General features: G+C 41.4%; 1 protein-coding gene across 4 annotated transcripts in view; it reads left to right on the top strand.

The window, feature by feature from the left end:
• Fsd1l (fibronectin type III and SPRY domain containing 1 like) overlaps nt 1-20771 on the top strand; it is a 75019-nt gene that overhangs the window by 2426 nt on the left and 51822 nt on the right. For 3 of the 4 annotated variants that reach the window (XR_012910077.1, XR_012910076.1, XM_075967205.1), the window contains exons 2-4: nt 15938-16033; nt 16870-17001; nt 18963-19064. Coding sequence is in view for 1 of the 4 variants with exons in the window: in XM_075967205.1 (XP_075823320.1) it covers nt 15938-16033; nt 16870-17001; nt 18963-19064 (330 nt within the window). In the remaining 3 variants the exon portion in view is untranslated. Of the gene's footprint in view, nt 1-15937; nt 16034-16869; nt 17002-18962; nt 19065-20771 lie in introns of those variants that run through there. The other variant, XM_075967207.1, reaches the window with a different exon arrangement.

Genomic DNA, 20771 nt, shown 5'->3' with positions numbered 1-20771 from the left:
TTCAGTCTAGACTTTTTTAATTTTTAAGGTATATTTTCTACTTGTGTATCTTTTAAGAAATTATTTCGGTAGGTGGTGCCAAGAAACGATTATTAAATACTGACGGCAAGAGGACGAGAGCTGTGACCCAGGCAGTCTTACACTAGAGACGTAACTGGGCGTCTCGTAGGAGCTTGCTGTTGGCTGGTCAGCACATGGGTCGGCTTCACCAGCTGCTTTTCTTGTCTGTGGAAACGACTTAGACGGCAGTGTTTTGTTAGCAACAGACGCTCTGTTTGAGTAGAGGAAGAAGACGTAGTTGTTGTGGGTATATAAGGCAGACTGTAGGATACAGAAGCAGTATTATCTCCTAGAAATGAACAGAGGGATCTTGTTTATATTGAGTTTCTGGGACACTTTTGTGAGCAGGATGTGCTATGGATAGGTGGCTTTGTTTGATCCTCAGACCTTTTGAATATGTCCTTAAGTGGTTCTGAGATAAAATCTGGGAGGTTTCTTTACCTGATGAAATGTGCACATCCAGAGAAAACACTGAAACAAATGAGAGTTGTACCCCTTGGGTGCTTTTTTGAATTTGGTAGGGCAAATTAAATTTTGGTACAGATCACTGATTCACAGGGTTTCCTGTTTCCAGGAAAGGTGCTTGTTATAGCAGTGAGGATGAAGGGATAAGGACAGAGGAAGGATGCTATCAAGGGAGGCTTTGTCAATTGCTTTTCCAGTTGTTTCTGCTTGTTCTTCCAACTTAGGTCGGAACTCAGAGGTCTCCTTTATACTGCAGGGTAAACCTAGAATGGGGAGCTCCGCATTTGGCTTCCTTATCTGTTTCCCTTTATAGCCTGATACCTGCTGTACAGTTGAGAGATCAACTTCATATCTGCACAGCTATCCAGATGACCCATGTTCCATAGTTACTTGTTCTCAATTTAAAAAAGAAAAATAGTCCTCAAGGAATGTGAAGAATGGAAATTGGGTATTGTTCTGCGTCCAGTCCTGTGTCCGACTCCTTTGAGCTCTCGCAGCACAATCCTTTCACAGTTTGGAGAGCCACACAGACTGCAAAGGCAGTCTGGATTCACACCGGGTGGGTTTTCTCATAGTCCATATTTTCCCATTACCTCCCTTCAGGACGGAATCGTTGGCTTCTAAATACCGAAACAGCTAAGGTAATTAAAATTTAAAAAGTTAGTCCCTAACAGTTCCTGGAGAGATGACTTGGCAGTTAAGACCACTTCCTGCTTTTGCAGAGGACCAAAATTTGATTCCCAGCACCGGTATCTGGTAACTCACAACCTGTGATTTCAGCTCTGTGGGATCCAACTCCCTCTTCTGGACTCTGGTCACTTGTGTGAATGTGCACACCTCCCCCTATATAATTATATACATAATTAAGAAGAAAATAAATCTTTAAGACAAACGATTCCTAGAAACAAGTCCTGTACAGTAGTCAGTTGTTTGTTTGCTTTAGAGACTTGTCAAGTGTAGTGAAGTATTGCTCGCTGATACAGAACAGAAGGCAGAGGAAAGTCTGGCATCTGGTCTATCTTGCTGCCCCAGATGAGACCACTGTACAGTACGAGCATCTCTTCTCTCTTTATTTCTTTTTCTTTTTGGAGGGTGGGATGAGAATCATAACTCTAAAGTAGAGCTGTGGATAGTGAAGTGCAGTGCAAATGAATCCATATGAATGTTCATGATCTCTTTACTCGCATATAGGTATCTTTGTGTTTTACTTGAACTTGAGCATTTCTACATATTTGATAATGAGGCAGGCTTTTTTTCTTTTTAAGTTTGAACATAATGCTTCTTTGCAATGCTTGACTGAATGTAAACAGGGTTATTCATGCAGCAAGCACATATTGGATGTTTGCCATAGTGATGGATATCCCACACTGACTGTAGTGGGCCATACTTGAAGCAGGTGGATTTGTCAGCAGCCCTTGCTGTATTTTCACCCCAGCCTCAGCATTCAGATATAATTACTGATGTTTGTTGACTGATAGCGAATTAATTTTGATATGTAATTATTTATTTTTTAAATATAATAATTATGTTAAAGTGTTAGCATCCTTTGTTAGGCTATAAATACAAATAATACAAGTTTACTGCAGGGAATGTTAGCTATAAATAAATGAAAGTAAAATCACCTGTAATCCTATACTTGAAGATAACCACATTCAACATTTAATTTGCTAGTCGCGTTTTTATGCAAATAGAAACTTAAAACACTGTATATCATACTATACATACTGCTTTATAAATTGCCTTTATATCATATCTTGGACATTTCCCAGTTTTTTAGCATTCTACAGCACTTAATAGTGAGTCAGCATAATGCTTCCTTATGAATGTGATTCTTGATTAAATTGATTGCTACCCTTTTGTTGGATATTTATGTTGGTCCCAGAGTTTTAAGGTTATGAATAATACTGAAAGGAACATTCTTGTAACCAAGTCTCTGCCCTACATTCTTAATAAACCACTTGGCATAAATTTGGAGAAATGGAATGACCAATTACTTAAAATTCTTGAGATATTTTGCCCATTTGCCCTTCAGAAGGTCTGTGTCAGTGTGTGTCAGCTGTGTGTTGGCCGTGCTTGAGTGCCTCCATCTCTGTCTCCTTGTGCCTCCCGACCTCTGGTTTGCTTGGTGTTTTTATGCCAGTAGGGGTCTTGTTACTCAGATGGACATCGGGAGTAGGTAAGCACTGAGTCTCCTGTCAGGGGCCTGGGACCTTGAATGTCCAAGACTTATGTATGGGTTGAGCTAAGAGACTCAGAGGCTTATAGCTCCAAACCTTGAGAACTAGAGGTTTATAGCCCCAGCCCTTAGATGCCATCTATCTGTCTGTGCTCAGGTAAGAGGCTTACTGCCTCAGGGTTCTGGTTGCCAGTGGCCTGACCAGTAAAAGCCTGAGTTCTAAGCAGCAGCTAGAGAGAGCAGCAGCATAAACAGCCGTCAGTGCCAGCCATTTTTACAGGTCTAGAGCTTTGGATGTTAGAACTCTTTGTGGGTAGGGCTTTAGCTCTTGAACTACCCATGTCAGGCCCCTAAGCCTTTAAGGCTCAGACTCTTATGCATAAGTGAACAGTGCCCGCAGTCTTGGCCACCACCTTGCCGTTCTGCTTCTCCTGGACGTGTGTCACCCTTTATCGTCTGCTTCACTATGCCTCTTCTGTCCCTGCAGCTGTCTGAGCTCATCACTGTCTTCTTGGTGTTGCTGTTGTCGTGGCAGCCACTCCACCTCCATTGCTAGGGCCACTCTTATCTTTCATGTTACTGTCTCAGCCCATTCTACTTAAGAATCGTCAGGAAATGAGAAAAATGTGTAATTGCAACACTTGGGGCAGCACAGGAGGATGCTAAACAGTGAGCTGACCAGCTTGGTTGTATAGCTAAGAAGAGGAGGGCTGTAGTATACAAATGAAGAATAGTAGCATTTATGCCATCATTGCACCAGCTTCCAGTTTCACCAAACACTGCCATCTGTTGAGTTACTGAGGTGGTATTTGTTTTCCATCTTGAGTGAAGAGAGCTCAAAGGTCATCTTAAGTTTCAGCAAGGCTTGTTATCCTGGCACAAAACTTTCTGAAGCCAGGACAGGTTGTCTGAAGTGGTTGTGGCTTGAGTAAGGCCTCCTGGAGCAGGGGTCCTGGCTTCAGTTGTATTGATGCTGCAGCTCGAGCATTCTCAGAGTAATTGTAAAGTATCCAAAACTGCCAGGCGACCATGAGGGCAGTCTGGCTGGTTGCCAGAGAAGGGATGCCTGGCATAAGGGAAGGCTGTGTACTGCTATTCAAAGACCTGAGCAGCTGTTTAACTCATTGGCAGAAAAAAAAACTTTTTAGGGTATTTACAATAAAGACTTAAAGAAAGCCCAACATGAAACTGCTGTTCTCAACAGCATTTAATAGTGCGTGTACTAACTTAGCCTGTCCCCCGGAGCTCCAGGGAGCATGGTCCATCATCCATCTCTCCTCTAACATCACTGAGTGGAGCAGTGCTCTGCATGGTTAGAACCTCTTGGGTTTTTCCAGCACTTCCATGCCCTGCTCACAGATGGGAGACTCCCTCCTCTTCTGACTCCCACCTTACTCGGTTCAGGATAGAAAGGCATGCTCCGTTCTCCTGGTTCTGTTCCTATTTGGTTCACTCCAGACCATATTTACTTTCAGTATTACTCACAGCTGCTCACTGACCTTAACTGTTCAGGATTGTCGGATTCCTGGCCATGTTGGTTCTTCTTTGTTACCTTCTTGCATCCTTCCTGGACCCGACACTGTTGTTAGAAATGCTTGCGATCGCTCTGCTCAACTGTTAGACTTCAGCTTATCTGCTGGATGAGACTTTCTAGTTTTCAACCCTCTAATTCCCATGAGGACCAAGGTATGATGTGATAGAAAAGGCACCATTCTAACTGCAGTTAGAGTCCTTGATTCCTTTGCTCTGGTTACTGAATCCTTGTCATTATTTCTTCCAGACCCCCATGGGGACAGCAGCCAATGGTAGCTCCTGAGACAATGCCTGGGTTTGAATTGTGACTGTGGGTTGATAGCTGTGTGACCTAAATCAGGTTAACTTCTGAAAATTTACTGCAACCATAAATTGTTGAAAGTACTTAAATGTTTAAAAAAATACTCCTGACATTGCTTACTGAATAATAACTTACTTGACTATAGTAGTAGATTGGCCTCCTCCATTGTGGGTGCACTTGTGCTCTTCACAGTGAATCCAGTTTTGTAGATCTTCACTGTTGTAAATATGAATGTGGACTTTGTCTCAGAAGTCTCTTGGTCTGAGGAGCTACTGATGGGAAAGCCCATGTGTCAGTATTTCTTAATCATGACACACAGATGATGGTTGGTGACATAAGGTAAAATTGGGTCCTGTTGGTCTGAGGTCATTTGTTCTAAAAATGGGAAGTTCATATATCATAATATCAGAGGCTTGTTGCACTGGTCAGGTTTTAGATAAGTAGCCCAAGTTGGCAGTTTTGTTGTTGGTGGTGTTGTTGCTATTGGATGCAGCTAAATTAAGACTCAACATTGGACTTATCAGATGTTCCTGGACTGCATAAGTTAGAACAATGTCATTTCAAAGTGGTGAGCAACAGCAACTTAGCTTCCAACTTCAAATTGGCATGCAGGGTGCACTGATTGAATCTGTGCAGTCTCCTGAAAGCCCTGCGCCAGCCTATGACACTGAAGGAGAGGCTTGGTGGGAGGTCCTCAGGTTAATGGGGTTTACCCCAACCTTATCCAGCTCTCTGTCTGGCCTCCTGGTTTCCTCTGTCCAGCACTTCTGCCTTGATGAAATGTTGCTTTTAGGCTCAAAGCCCTGGCTCTCACCAGTCATGTGTGAAACAGAAGAAACAGATCTTCTGTAGGCAATACATATTGTAACCTGCTCTGATCAGTCCAGGGGTTTTTCTTCTAAATTTGAAGCACAATCGTAGTTGTTTTTGATGCTCTCAGATGTGCCGATTTCCTTCTCATGAACCTCTGATCTTTTCCATATCAGATAGTGCGGTGTAATAGTTGATATTGGCTGCTCTCCTCTGAACTCTGCCTCTGTGGCATGTGAGTCTCTGGACAAGCTATGTGAACTTCTTCATGTCTTGGCTTCTTTGGAAAATGAGGATAATATTAATAATAACCTTATATGATTCTTTCTTGTTTAAAATGTGTGTGAGTATTTTGGTGCATGTGTCTGTACTCTGTGTGCATTCCGGCTACAGACACTTGTGAGCAGTTATATCCTCTGAAAGCAGCCAGTGCTCTTAACCACGGAGCCATTTCTCCAGACACATTCATAAGAACCTTGAAAAGATTAACTGAATTAAGAAGTAAAACGTTTTAGGTGACCTCGGCTCCTGACAGTATTACTGTACAGTGTTACTGTATCTTTACCCTGTCTATTGAGTGTGCCTTTACTCCACAATTCAGCGTGATTGTAAATATAGGTTGTGCTCCCTTGAAGAAAGTGCTTTAGGCTTTGTAGGTCCAGTCTGGGGATGGTGGCAGTTGTCATGGCCAGGGTATATAAACCCTTTTTCTTTGTTGACTAGCCAGTTGTGCTATTCTAAATTCAGTCAGTTAATTGATAAACTTGATTCTGATGATGTGGTCTTTTGAACTTCTGGTGACTGTGTTGCATGACAAGCACATAGCTAAGCCTGCATATCTCTGGAGGCAGACTCTGTGCTTTGCCATGACCTAGCATAGTGAACATTTTTCAGAGCCTGTCTTCAGACCTGTATCATTTAGAACTTTTACTTATTACTGCATGAAGTATTACAAAAAATATAGTTACATAAATAAATAAGTTGCAGATGGTTTATATGGCCTTTTTATCTATTAATGTTTATTATGGTAACCATAAAGTTTGGAAGGTAACAGGAGGCTTGAGATATGACATGAACCAAGATCCTGGTAGGCACCCTTTCATGCAGATAGACTCTCACAGTGTAGACAACCAGTTTTCATCGTGAGTGCCTTCCTTCACAGGAAGCCTAGGTACTGTCCTGGACACCACAGTGATTATCAGATAGCCTCTGTTTAAACTGTACATTGTATATGTCCTAGAATCATAGTTATGAATGTGAGAGCTCCAGGTGGGAAGAGAGTCTTCTGAGAGGAACTCAAAACAGTCTACACAGCTGGGAGGAGATGAAGAAAGTTGTAAATTGTGCCATGGGCCAAGGGAAGATCATGAGGGTTTTATATGTTGTGTTCAGGGTTTTTTTTTTCTTTATACAAGAAACAGTGAGATGCCTCTGAAAGATATTGGTGGTATATTGTTATTTTAATTGAAAAATAAAGACTGATTATTGTGAATAGGGACTATATCTGAGGTTGGTTAAAAAGTTTTGTTAGACTGTGGACTTAGATTGAGGCATGATGGACTTGTACTAGGATTGTTAGTTACTAGCTAAAACTATTTAGGAATAAAGTGGTAGAACTCTGCGGCTATGTGTACGTTACAAATCAGGGGAGGAAATAATGATAATTGAAATTTTTTCAATTTGTGGCTTGTAGTGTGTCCTTTATGGAACTAGAACCCTAGAGTGGCCGCAGGGAAGGAAGGTTGTGATATGTTTACTTATGGAACTAGAACCCTAGAGTGGCCGCAGGGAAGGAAGGTTATCATATGTTCACTTATGGAACTAGAACCCTAGAGTGTCCTCAGGGAAGGAAGGTTATCATATGTTCGCTTATGGAACTAGAACCCTAGAGTGTCCTCAGGGAAGGAAGGTTATCATATGTTCGCTTATGGAACTAGAACCCTAGAGTGTCCTCAGGGAAGGAAGGTTATCATATGTTCGCTTATGGAACTAGAACCCTAGAGTGGCCGCAGGGAAGGAAGATTATCATATGTTCACTTATGGAACTAGAACCCTAGAGTGGCCGCAGGGAAGGAAGGTTATCATATGTTCACTTATGGAACTAGAACCCTAGAGTGGCCGCAGGGAAGGAAGGTTATCATATGTTCGCTTATGGAACTAGAACCCTAGAGTGGCCGCAGGGAAGGAAGGTTATCATATGTTCACTTATGGAACTAGAACCCTAGAGTGGCCGCAGGGAAGGAAGGTTATGATACATTCACTTTTGAGACAGCTAAGTGAAATTTCAAGTAGGATGCGTCTTGAAGTGGTCCGGGGCTAAGGAAAGGCTTGTGCCTAAGAGCTCTGGTCCTGCTGCTCTGCCCAGTGCCTCTCACTGTCGTGGAGGCGTCGGGCTTTGGGCTTCTGCCTCACCTTTGTCTTTTGTGTTCCTGTGGGAAAACTATGGATGAAATTTGAAGTTCTGGGGAGATCAACTGGGGCAGTTGAATACATGTTGTTTATATCTGCCCTGGCATGTTGCTATTATGATTAGAAACTTAAAAAACAAACAAGGAAGTGAAACCTCTGCTGATTTGGCACCTATTTGGTCTGCTCTCCCTGAGTGTGTGTTCCAGAGTGGTCACATACTAGCTCTGTTTACTACACCTCTTCCCTGGGCCCTGTCACCTAGAGAAAACTGTTGTCTGTCTGACACACACACTGAGGCTAAGTTTCCAAAGTCAGCTCACATTGTTATCTTTCGGGGATTTCTAAGGTACATTTTGAAGATGCTCTACTGTACTCCAGGTTCTTCTGTGGTTGTGTTGTTTCCATCCTGAGTTTAGCAAGTCCCATTCTTGGAATAGAGTGGTTGAAGCCTTGGTGCCTTCATAATTTAGTTCTTATACTTCCTGTGGAATGTGCCTCATTTTTTACACTAAGTGAAGCTGTTGACCTGAGTCCTTTGCAGTTGCTCAACTTCTCCATAATGGCGGATTAAAGGGCAGGTTGACTCAGAGGCTGTGGGCCCCTTTTCTCAGCAGTCTGTTCATAGGGAACTTTCAGGATATTAAATACAGAAACAGCACTCTATCTGCATTAGCTGCCAATGTCACATTCGTTTCTTTTATTGATCTAGCTGTTTGCTGCAGTTTATAATGTGTTCGGTAACTCTGTTAGATCCCTTTCCTGTTGCTGTGATAAAAATAACCTGACAAAAGCAGCTGAAGACAGGGTTTATTTAAACCCACAATCCCAGGGTTTACAGGCCATCATGTGGGGAGTCAAGGTGGAAGGAACCGGAAGGAGCTGGCATATGACATAATCACAAGTAGAGAGTGGTGAATTAGTGCATCATATATTCTGATGCTCAGCTTGCTCTCTCTGTACCTGACTCTGCCCAGGAAATGGCACCACCCACACTGGGTAAGTCCCCACCTTAATCAATACAATCAATGTGACCGTCCATAGACATGCCCACAGGCTGGTCTAACCTAAGACCTTCTTCAGATCCCTTTCCAGGTGATCCTAGATTGTGTCAGTTTGACAATTCAAATGAAGCGTCACAGGGCTGGAGAAATGTCTCAGTGGTTAAGAACACTTAATGCTCTTGCAGAGGACTACAATTTGGTCTGTGGCACCCACATGATAGCTTACAGATGTAACTCCAGTTCCAAGGGATTCAACAACCTCTTCTGCCCTCCACAGACATGTGGCTTCTATGGTCAGGCAAAACACTCAAATACATAAAAGTAAATAAATCTTAAACAAACAAACCAAACCTGTCACAGTGGTTTTGACAGTAAGTGTGATCTTACATTCAAGGGCTCCAGTGCCCTTTAGAGTTGGCTTATCTGGTCTCACATCTTGGTGTGCCTCATAGCCAAGGCTGCAAAGCTCTTGTCACCTAATCTGGCCTTAGGTTGTTAGCGTCACCAGTAAGGTACGGCGACCCTTCTCCTTCCCACTGCACTGGTGTCCAGGTTAAATTGAAATGTGAGCCTGAGAGGTTCTGCCTTCAAAAGATAAGACTGTTTTCCAGAAACACTGTACCAGCCTTTAACGACCATTCTCCCCAGTGTTTCCTGCCATCTAACACCGCAGTGGAGAACTCCTTTCTCTGAAGGCTGCTGTGGCCCTTTCTGGACCAAGTACAATTTGAAGAGGGTCTTTGATTCTTATTGTGATAATAGCAAGAATTTCAAATGAATTCAGTGGAAATGGAGAAATAAGATTAATTATAATCTAAAGATTCTGTTTTTGGATTTATTAAATGTTATCATTACAAAATATGATCTCTATTTTGTATGGTGGGGCTTTGAGTTTGGTAACTCACATGACAGCTGTCTCTGTAGTCTTGTTTTTTTTTTGTCAGCTTCTATTTTTACTCTGATCTCCTAAAACTCCTCTCTAATGAAAAATATTGGTGAGCAGTGTACATTTACTATTGGTGAGCAGTGTACATTTTACTATTGGTGAGCAGTGTACATTTTACTATTGGTGAGCAGTGTACATTTTACTATTGGTGAGCAGTGTACATTTACTATTGGTGAACAGTGTACATTTTACTATTGGTGAGCAGTGTACATTTACTATTGGTGAGCAGTGTACATTTTACTATTGCTGAACAGTGTACATTTTACTGCAGAGCCCATTTATTTTCCCTCAGTTGTAGTGGCTTCTAAGATTCTTCTGTGATCCAAAGGAATGCTACATCCACACCTTTCTTTAGAAAATTGATAACTTCATAATCTTTTCCATCTTCTAGTGGTAATAATTACACAAATAAAAACTTCAAAATTAATGAAACTCTAGTAAAGGAACTTGGTTTGACCATTTCAACTTATATCCACACAGGGTACTTAGAATTCAAGAATCTGGCATGTCATAAGAACATAAGGAATGTCTACGTGTCTAAGAAGAAAGTTGAGGAAACATTTAGACTGTTTACTTTAAATTACAAATTAATTGCATCAGTAGTTGAACTCTTTCTACTCTGAGGAAATTGTGGCCTGCCTGTGTGGAATAGATCTGTAAAGTTGTACTGCCTAGATTCTAGACATATGAGGCTAATTGAATTAAGATATGCTGGAAGCTGAAAATGCACATTGGATTTTAAAGATGTAGATACTCTCTTTAAGTTTTCAAAATTATGTTTACGTTTTGTTCTGTGTGAGTATTTTGCCTGTGTGTATGTATGTGCACCGCATGCTTGCGTAGTGCCTGCTGAAGTCAGAAGGTGGCATCAGATCCCTTGGGACTGGAGTTACAGATGGTTGTGAACCACTGTGTGGATGCTCAGAATTGAAAAAGCAACAGGTTCACTTAACTGTTGACCCAACTCTCTAGCCCCTAGTAATACTCTCTTGAAATAGGATATATATATATATATATATATATATATATATATATATATATATATATATATTATACACACACACCATGTTTGGCTATATAATGATTGAATATTTACTCTAATTTGAAAGGATAATATTTTAGATATATTTATTAGGTTAAGTAAAATATCGAAATGAATGTCACATGTTTCTCTTTGACTTGGCTCACACTGTCTGTGACGTGGCTACTGTTGGCTCACACTGACTGTGATGTGGCTACTGTTGGCTCACACTGTCTGTGACGTGGCTACTGTTGGCTCACACTGTCTGTGACGTGGCTACTGTTGGCTCACACTGTCTGTGACGTGGCTACTGTTGGCTCATACTGTATGTGACGTGGCTACTGTTGGCTCACACTGTCTGTGACGTGGCTACTGTTGGCTCACACTGTCTGTGACGTGGCTACTGTTGGCTCACACTGTCTGTGACGTGGCTACTGTTGGCTCACACTGTCTGTGACGTGGCTACTGTTGGCTCATACTGTATGTGACGTGGCTACTGTTGGCTCACACTGTCTGTGACGTGGCTACTGTTGGCTCATACTGTATGTGATGTGGCTACTGTTGGCTCACACTGTCTGTGATGTGGCTACTGTTGGCTCACACTGTCTGTGATGTGGCTACTGTTGGCTCATACTGTATGTGACGTGGCTACTGTTGGCTCATACTGTATGTGATGTGGCTACTGTTGGCTCACACTGTCTGTGATGTGGCTACTGTTGGCTCACACTGTATGTGACGTGGCTACTGTTGGCTCACACTGTATGTGACGTGGCTACTGTTGGCTCATACTGTATGTGATGTGGCTACTGTTGGCTCATACTGTCTGTGACATGGCTACTGTTGGCTCACACTGTCTGTGATGTGGCTACTGTTGGCTCACACTGTCTGTGATGTGGCTACTGTTGGCTCACACTGTCTGTGATGTGGCTACTGTTGGCTCACACTGTCTGTGATGTGGCTACTGTTGGCTCACACTGTCTGTGATGTGGCTACTGTTGGCTCATACTGTATGTGACGTGGCTACTGTTGGCTCATACTGTATGTGATGTGGCTACTGTTGGCTCATACTGTCTGTGACATGGCTACTGTTGGCTCACACTGTCTGTGATGTGGCTACTGTTGGCTCACACTGTCTGTGACGTGGCTACTGTTGGCTCATACTGTATGTGATGTGGCTACTGTTGGCTCATACTGTATGTGATGTGGCTACTGTTGGCTCATACTGTCTGTGATGTGGCTACTGTTGGCTCATACTGTATGTGATGTGGCTACTGTTGGCTCATACTGTATGTGACGTGGCTACTGTTGGCTCACACTGTCTGTTACGTGGCTACTGTTGGCTCACACTGTCTGTGACGTGGCTACTGTTGGCTCACACTGTCTGTGACGTGGCTACTGTTGGCTCATACTGTCTGTGACGTGGCTACTGTTGGCTCATACTGTATGTGATGTGGCTACTGTTGGCTCATACTGTCTGTGATGTGGCTACTGTTGGCTCATACTGTCTGTGATGTGGCTACTGTTGGCTCATACTGTATGTGATGTGGCTACTGTTGGCTCATACTGTATGTGACGTGGCTACTGTTGGCTCACACTGTCTGTGACGTGGCTACTGTTGGCTCACACTGTCTGTGACGTGGCTACTGTTGGCTCACACTGTATGTGACGTGGCTACTGTTGGCTCACACTGTGACGTGGCTACTGTTGGCTCACACTGTCTGTGACGTGGCTACTGTTGGCTCACACTGTCTGTGACGTGGCTACTGTTGGCTCACACTGTCTGTGACGTGGCTACTGTTGGCTCACACTGTATGTGACGTGGCTACTGTTGGCTCATACTGTATGTGACGTGGCTACTGTTGGCTCACACTGTCTGTGACGTGGCTACTGTTGGCTCACACTGTATGTGACGTGGCTACAGTTGGCTCACACTGTGTTTCTGTGGACAGTGATGGTTTAAGAGTGAGAACACTGCAGCCGGTAAAGGTTGCATTCTGACTCCTAACTCCAGTGTTAGACAAGAGCCTGTTGATTTCCAGCAGCTAGGGTGACTCTTATCAATAGAGAGGATTTATTATGAAGACACGTTAAAATTAGAGTATTTAGGTATGTTTGACTGTATTGGATAAATACTAGTAGCTCAAAAAAAAGCAAATCTTTTATTGAAAAATTAAGTTTATGGAGAGCTCATAGCTATTATAGCCGGGGCAATATGCGTCTGTCCCCAGAGTTCTTGCCTCAAAATTCTTCAAAAATTTCTCTGAAAGTTTAGTGAAAGTGGGGAAGCATTTGAATGTCCTGTTTTAGAGAGATTTGCTCTTTTGTGTGACATTGTGTACATTTTTACTTGGTTTTTTATTGAGCACACATAGATCATAGTTATTGAAACATTGTTTTTGAGCTGCATCCCTTGGGACCTGGCACATCTTTTCCATAGACTAAGCCTCTTGAAGACTCCTCTGTCTGTTCTGGTGCAGTCTCAGCATCTTTAAATGATTGTACAGTTTGCCGCATGTGCTTTACAGTAAGCAGAGCTTAAGTTCAATGAGAGTCTCTGTAGCACATCTGATAAAAACCCAGAGACAAATACTGGGGTTCAACCTGAAGGTCAGAAAACCAGAACAGCCAGCCACTGACTCTTACCTCTTCCTCAGTCTGAAATGGCGATCCTTGTCTCATGAATCCTCAGAATGAGAGTGTGTCTGAAGCTCTCTCCTCCCATCTTATATTTCTCTCTAGGGCTGGGATTAAAGGTGTGCAACAGTACTGCCCAGTTTCTATGGTTAACTAGTGTGACTGCTGGATTAAAGGTGTGTGTCACCACTGCCTGGTCTGAAAGACTGATCAGTGTGGCTGTTTTACTCTCTGAACCTCAGGCCAGCTTTATTTATTAAAATACAAATGAAATATCACTACAAGTCTCTACTATGGAATTGTCTGTGCCATTAAAACTTAATGAACCAAATATTAAAGAATGTTTAATTCAGCGTATGGGCACACCAGAAGACACAGATTACTCAGATTTAAAGATGGTAATCCAAAGTGGTTGAGAGCATGGGCTTTGGAATGCAGCTGAGTCTGACTGTCCCTCCAGCAGTGGAACTTGGGCAGCTAGTTAAGTCTCCATGTTCTTATCTTGTGCAGGATGGATGAACTCAGCTTCTCCTTGCTGCAGTGCTAATCTGCAGTAATTTAGACAAGCTCATGTTTGGTGGATTTCAGTCCCTGGCTCTTTGGCCATTTTGCCTTTGGACCTGTGGAAAGGACAGCACCCATGGCATGGATCGTATGATGGGGCTGAGGAGTAAAGGAGAGAGGGGAAGAAATTGGGTTCCCCTTTTAAGAACACACCCTTATGATCTACTAGCCTCCATTAATGGTTCCACCACCCTCCAGTAATGCCACACTAGGGAAAACTTTTAAGACAAGGCTCTCTAAGGATCATTGCAACACGAAGCTTTAGCGCTTGCCCTTAGGAGGAGCACAGCGAGGCACCAGCAGCCCCTTAACCAGAAAGAACAAGGTCATATTAGTTAGTGCCTCCTGTAAATAGCCAGAGGATGGCATAGCACTGTTCTCTCACTATTGCATTGTGTTGCTTGAAATACCTAAGAACCTGATTCTGGAGGATACATGGAAGTCTTGGATCTCCTTTTACATCTCTTTAGAAACACTATGGCCCCTCTGACCGTGCCTGCCCTTCCCCAGAGTCCTGTCTGCATCCTGCCATTCTTATTCGTATACATAGTTCCAGGAAGAGCATGGACAGGTTAAACAGCTAACTTTTGGTGCCCATCGACTTTTTAATGATATTGTTTAAAATACCACAAGGATGAGGATGGGAAAAATGGTATCAGTAAATGAAGAAAAGGAGAGCCCGAAGGTTGAGCCAAGGATGATAACGCCTCCGCATTGCCAGATAATATGGGAATTAAATGATATCGTTGTTACTGGTTTTAATTTTCATTATTGCTGCATGGCTTGTCCTCTTAGTTCATTTCCTGGGCATTTTATGTATAGTCTTTTTTATCAGTGTCCAACTATATGTTGAAGAGAACCATGGTCCTATGAAATCTTACCAGCTTTACCAGTAGTTAAGCTTGTAGGTACTTACAGAAAAGCATCCCATACTTCTGGGATATGTTATACAGAAAAATGCTTGCATAGAGTTTTCCTCCATTCTCACTAGTGACATTATTAAGCAAATATAGCTGCACTATGCACTATGACAATACAGGTCACACATACCTCTGTACATTAAAATTAACTAAATGGGAAGATAATCAGCAAAGCACATTATATACATGTCTAAAAATGACATGTTGAAGCCCATTATTTTATACAACCAATGTATTCCAATAAAAAAATGAACAGTAGTTTCTTATTTGTGGGCCCACATTTTTGGACAGTGAGTATTAGTTCTAGGTAATAAGAGCTTCATGTCCACATATACAGAACACATTTGTCTAAGAAAATTTTATAAATAGAACTGAACTAGAATACGAGGAAATTAAAGAGCCACATATCTTATTTGACTTGGAATCACTATCAAAGTTGAGGGTGTTTGCGACTAGACTAGTTTAATTGCTCTGGTTCTGCAGAACATCAAGTAACAGTGTTCTAGTTGCAGATTTGCAGTGTACTCTTCATATTCCTAAAATTTACCTTTTTATTTTTTGTTAGTAGATATGTTGGATTTTTTATTGTTAATGTCCTGATACTGTATTAGAAGCTCCTGTTTACTTAAGCATTGTGGCTTTGTGTGGTCTAAAATAGCAGTGTGGATATGAAATATTGCCAGGCGTTATGGCACATGCCTTTAATTGTAGTACTCAGGTATCAGGCAGAGGCAGGCAGATTTCTTAAGAGTTTGAGGTCATCCTGGTCTTCATAATGATTTCCAGGCCAACCAGGGCTATATTATGAGACCTTATCTCAAAAAAGAAAGAAAGAAAGAAAAGAAAAGAAAGAAAAAGGAAAAGGCGTGCCATCACATTGCTAACCCTCAGAAGTGCGTGGGGTGGTCACATAGTGCACTAGGGGATTTAAAGCAAGACAGTACCTAGCCCACCTCGCCTAATCAGGCTTGGGGGTCTGAACAGCTCTGTGTCGCTCCCACTTACCATGTGATGCACCCTTACGTACATGTCCTCAGGGGATGGTTCTTAGGAGATTCAAGTTCTTCTAGAAGATAATGTTTTGTTTTCAATCCTAGGAAGCTCTACAAAGAATCATCTCAACTCTGGCAAGTAAGAACGATGAGATTCAGAACTTTATTTATACACTAAATCACACACTGAAAGGAGTTCAGGTATGAATATTTCTATCAAAAATTGTATAGATGGGTGATTGCTAGCTAGTAAAATCTGAAGTGTAAACAGCCTGCATTGACTTAGGAGTATAACATAAAGCAGCAGGGAATTGGGTCTTCAAAACATAAAGCAGCAGGGAATTGGGTCTTCAAAGGACGGAAGAGTAAAATCACTTCCTGTGACATCCCTGCATTCTGTGCCAGGAAAGCAGGTGCCAAGGGGCAAGGACAGCTGCCATCGTGATTGCAAGCGGGTAGCACAGCCTTCTTGTTTGCTCTTTGAAGGTTTCTTTACTAATTCCAATTAAGAGCAATGGTGCCTCTTCAAAGCATTTCTTTCACATCCATGACGAGGGGTGCCAATGACAGGACTCGGTTGAAGAAGTAGGCAAAAGCAGGATATAGACGCTCAGGTTGGGGACAGGAATACTTAAGGTAATGTTTCAGGTTGGGGCAAATAATCAGATATTACTACCTAAAGTCACATATTAAAGTTTGTTATTTTTCTATTAGACCAGTAGTTCTCAAACTGTGGGTCATGACCCTTATGGGGTCACAAATTAGATAGCCTGCATATCAGATATTTATATTATGATTCATAATGGTAGCATAATTAAAGTTATGAAGTAGCAATGAAATAATTGCATGGTGTGGGGGGAGTCACTGCAACATGAGAAACTGTATTAAAAAGTTACAGCATTAGGAAGGTTGAGAACCACTGCTGTAGAGTAAGGAAGTTTATGGTAGGAATTTATTCTGCCCTTTGCTTATGCCTTTTAGGTTTTAAATCTTATATAGCTTTTTAGTAAAATCTTTGTTTTGTCTTTTTAAAACAGGAAAATTCTTCTAATGTGCTTTCTGAATTAGATGAAGAGTTTGATAGTTTGTACTCTATATTAGATGATGTGAAAGAAAGTATGATCAGCAGCATCAAGCAGGAGCAAGCACGTAAATCACAGGAGTTACAGGTGAGGATGTGCAGCTACTTAGACGTGGTGTTCTCCTTAGTGCTGGGGTTCTTTAGGCAAAAATAAGAGTCTGAACCTAACCGTATCTTTGTCTTGCCTGAGTGGATTTTAGGTTGGTGTGGATAATAAATATCTTTAATATTTTTTAAAACTGTGGTTAAAATTAACAGACTTTACTGGCAGTTGTTTTAAGGTATAGGTTTTTGATTCATACTGTGGTTTAACCGAACTCAGAATCTTTTCTGTATTACTACAAAGCTGACATTCTTACCCCTGGAATAACAATCCCTCACTTCTACTCCGTCAGCTCCTGGCATTTGTGCCTCTTGTTCCATTATTTTGATTACTTAGAGGTCTCATGAAAATGGAACTGTACACCATTTGTCCTTTTGTGACCGTGCAGCTTTAGCATAATGTTCCCAAGGTGTGTCCATAACCTACCCTACGCCAAGATTTCCTTATGGCTGAAGAACATTTCTTTATATACTGTTCTGTGACCCTGAGCTGTTTATACCTTTGGCTTGTAGGCAGGACTGCAGTGAGTGTGGACAGGCAGAGGCATCTTGAAGGCACTCTTTTTTTCATTCTTTGGTCGTGTACCCGGAAGTCGGTGTGCTGATGATGTGGCAGCCGCCCTGCCCTCTGTTCTCGCTGCCTGTGCTATTGATATTCACAGCTGTGCAGTGGTGCCACTCCCTCCATTTTTATTAAAGCTGTTTCCTGTTTGTTTGTTTGTTTTGTTGGCATACATCATAAAAGGGTACGAATCAATTTTTATTTGTTTACTTGCATGCTGTTTTGAGATAGAGTCTAACTGTGTAGCCCTGGCTGTCCTGGGACTCACTTGTAGACCAGACTGGCCTCAAACTCACAAAGATCCATCTACCTTTGCCTACTGGTATTAAAGGCAAACATACACTGCTATACCTGGCTATGAAACAGTATTTTTCTTATGGTTTTGATTTCCATTTCCCTAGTGGTTAGAGAGAGAGAACAGTTTTTGTATGCTTGTTAATGTCTATATATTTTTCTCAAAGAAATTTTCATTCATTTTTCCTGTTTACTAAGTAATTTATTGTTGTAAAGTTACAAGATTTCTTTATGAGTTCTTTCAGTATTTTTATTTTAATTTTATTTTCGGCATGACTTTCCTGGAGTTTTGAACCCAGCCAGGGCTGTGTATGTGCCTGCTCTGCTTAGCTGCATACAAGCCGTGGAGCTCTGGATATTAACCCATGGTGGGTTTGATTTGGAAATATTTTCTCATATTCTGTATTTTTGCCTTTTCACTCTAAGTTCTTTTCATTGTTCTATAATTACAAATTACAATTTAAAAGAGTTTTTAATACTTGAGTCATGCATAAGTGGACTTGAACTGTGCTAATTTAAATAGTTAAACATTACCAATCAATTGAATCTTCACTACAAAGGTTGCTTTCTGCAGGTAGATTATTCTGGTATTCTAGTTTATATTATAGACAGTTTTCCAATTACTCTAAGAAACATTCAGTTCATTTCAATCCCAGGTATTTATAATTGCATTATTTATCCTTTTTTGTAAATTATGTACTCAATATTTTTATCTGCTTGTAATTAAGCTTTTAAAAATATTTGACTCTGAAAGAAGGGTGGTGTGTGAGTGTTGGTCAAATGACAACTTTTTCAAGTCAGTTTTTACCTTCCACTGTGGGACGAACTTGTATCATCAGACTTGTACTGCAAATGCTTCTATTCACCGAGTCATCTTGCCAGTTCTTGTTAGGCTGTTTGGATACATTATAGGAAAAGAGGTAGATTTGTCATGTATATAACTGATGGTTAAATCTTTCTTTAGTCACTCTGTGACATATGTATATTTATTCAATTACTGCCATTAGAATCTCTTTAAGTTTATTATAGCATGTATTTGAGTTGGCAGTAGGAAAGTTCATCTTCATGATTTGGGCCTTGTGATCCCCCAGAGTCAGCTCAGTCAATGTAACAATGCCCTGGAAAACTCCGAAGAACTGCTGGAATTTGCAACCAGGTCACTGGATATAAAGGAGCCTGAAGAATTCTCAAAGGTAAATAAAACAAAACAAAAATAACAGACAAAAATCCCTATCCTAGTATACCGAAGGAGTGTCTAAAGAAATGTTTTGTCATATCTGATACTAAAAAGGTCATGGGGTTTTTCCTAAGTAAAACACAAGATGTTCACTTATTTCAAAGCATGTATTTTTTTAGAGTATGTATCTTTGGGATCAGGAATTGATTATTTTAGTTACCTTTTTCAACGTTAAATTTAAATGTTTTCTTTTTTCAGTCATATCCCTATTGGCATTTTCTTTAAAGGTCCTTCAGTACTTGAGCCGAGTCCTGTTTTTCCCCAGGCCTCCTTCAGATGCTTAGTTACTGAAGATGATGTGGGTGAACTCTGCAGCGCGGGCAGTGGCTGAGCGGCAGCTGTGGTGAAGCTGGGAAAGCAGCTCTTTGACTCACACTATGTTCAAATCTCTCAATAAAGTCTTTAAGTTGGGCTAACATAATAGGAAACGACAACAATAAAATAGCCTTGGCCACAACCCACAAATACTGCTTTTTATCTTCTTCATATTCAAGTTCTATTATTTAAATTTCTGTGTTCCTGGTCCTAGCATGAGATCTGGATTTGAAGGACCTCCATTTATCAGCATTATATGTCTGAAAGTGGCACAAATATGATAGAATTTTATAATGTACTTCACCTTGTTTTGAAATAAATTAGGAGTATAGTTCATAGTTAATACATGCAAAAGGTTCCGATGAGATCCAGATTTTTAGGTAAATAGCTAGGACTCCACCAACTCTGGTTTCTCCTGTCACTGGTACTTGGCTTGCAGAATAGTGCTTGAATTCTTTTTCAAAAAATTAACATTCCTATTTTCACCCTGAATTCAAACCTTGAACTCTTCCAAAGAAAAGAAGTGAGCCAAACAGTTTCCAAGTCTGTATAGAATTATCCACCTCCTTCCAGCCACCTGTCAGATTAAGAGGGGAGAATGGTTTCCTCCCTGTGAGCACCTACAGTGGAGTAACAGCAGCCAGGTACTGAAAAGGGGAGCACTGTCTTCTGCATTTGATCACAGACGAAAAGAGAAAATGGGGCTTATTTCTTTTCTCTCACTCAGGATAGCTCACCCCTGGAATAGCGCTCAGGGTGTGTCTGTCTCTTGAGCCTTGAGAAGAGCAGACAGACAGCTGGGTCAGTACTCTGCAGGCAGATGGTGGGAGGGTCCTCAATTTCGGCTGGTCAGCAATGCTGAGGACAAAAGAGGACCTTTAACAAAGCATGCTTTATCTTTGAAGACAGCTACAAATAAATTAAATGTTTACTAAACACATCATAAAGTAGAACTGTACTGTTTATAATTTGTGAGTGTTGGTGTCTTAGAGAAGTGTGCTCTACTGTACAGGTCATAAAGGTGTGAGTAGGACTGTACTGACTTAGTTTCAGGCTGCTTTCTTTTAAGTGAGTGTGTGCACTTGTTTGTTTGTAGTGTATCAGTGTTTTGCTTGCATGTATATATGTGTGCTATGTATATGTATTATACCCTCAGAGGTTAGAAGAGGGCATCAGATCTCTGGACTGGAGTTACAGGGGGCTGTAAAATACCCTGTAGGTGCTGGGGTCCAAACCTACGTCCTCTGCAAAAGCAGCAAGTGCAAGTGCTTTTTACCACTGAGCCATCTCTTCCAGCCCTGATCATATGTTTTGAAAAATAGTACATTTATGAAGTTAAATATATTTA

The sequence above is a fragment of the Microtus pennsylvanicus genome, chromosome 3 (genome assembly GCF_037038515.1).
Source record: "Microtus pennsylvanicus isolate mMicPen1 chromosome 3, mMicPen1.hap1, whole genome shotgun sequence".
In the NCBI taxonomy this organism is placed as follows: Eukaryota; Metazoa; Chordata; class Mammalia; order Rodentia; family Cricetidae; genus Microtus; species Microtus pennsylvanicus.
This window is presented reverse-complemented; position numbering and strand designations above follow the sequence as displayed.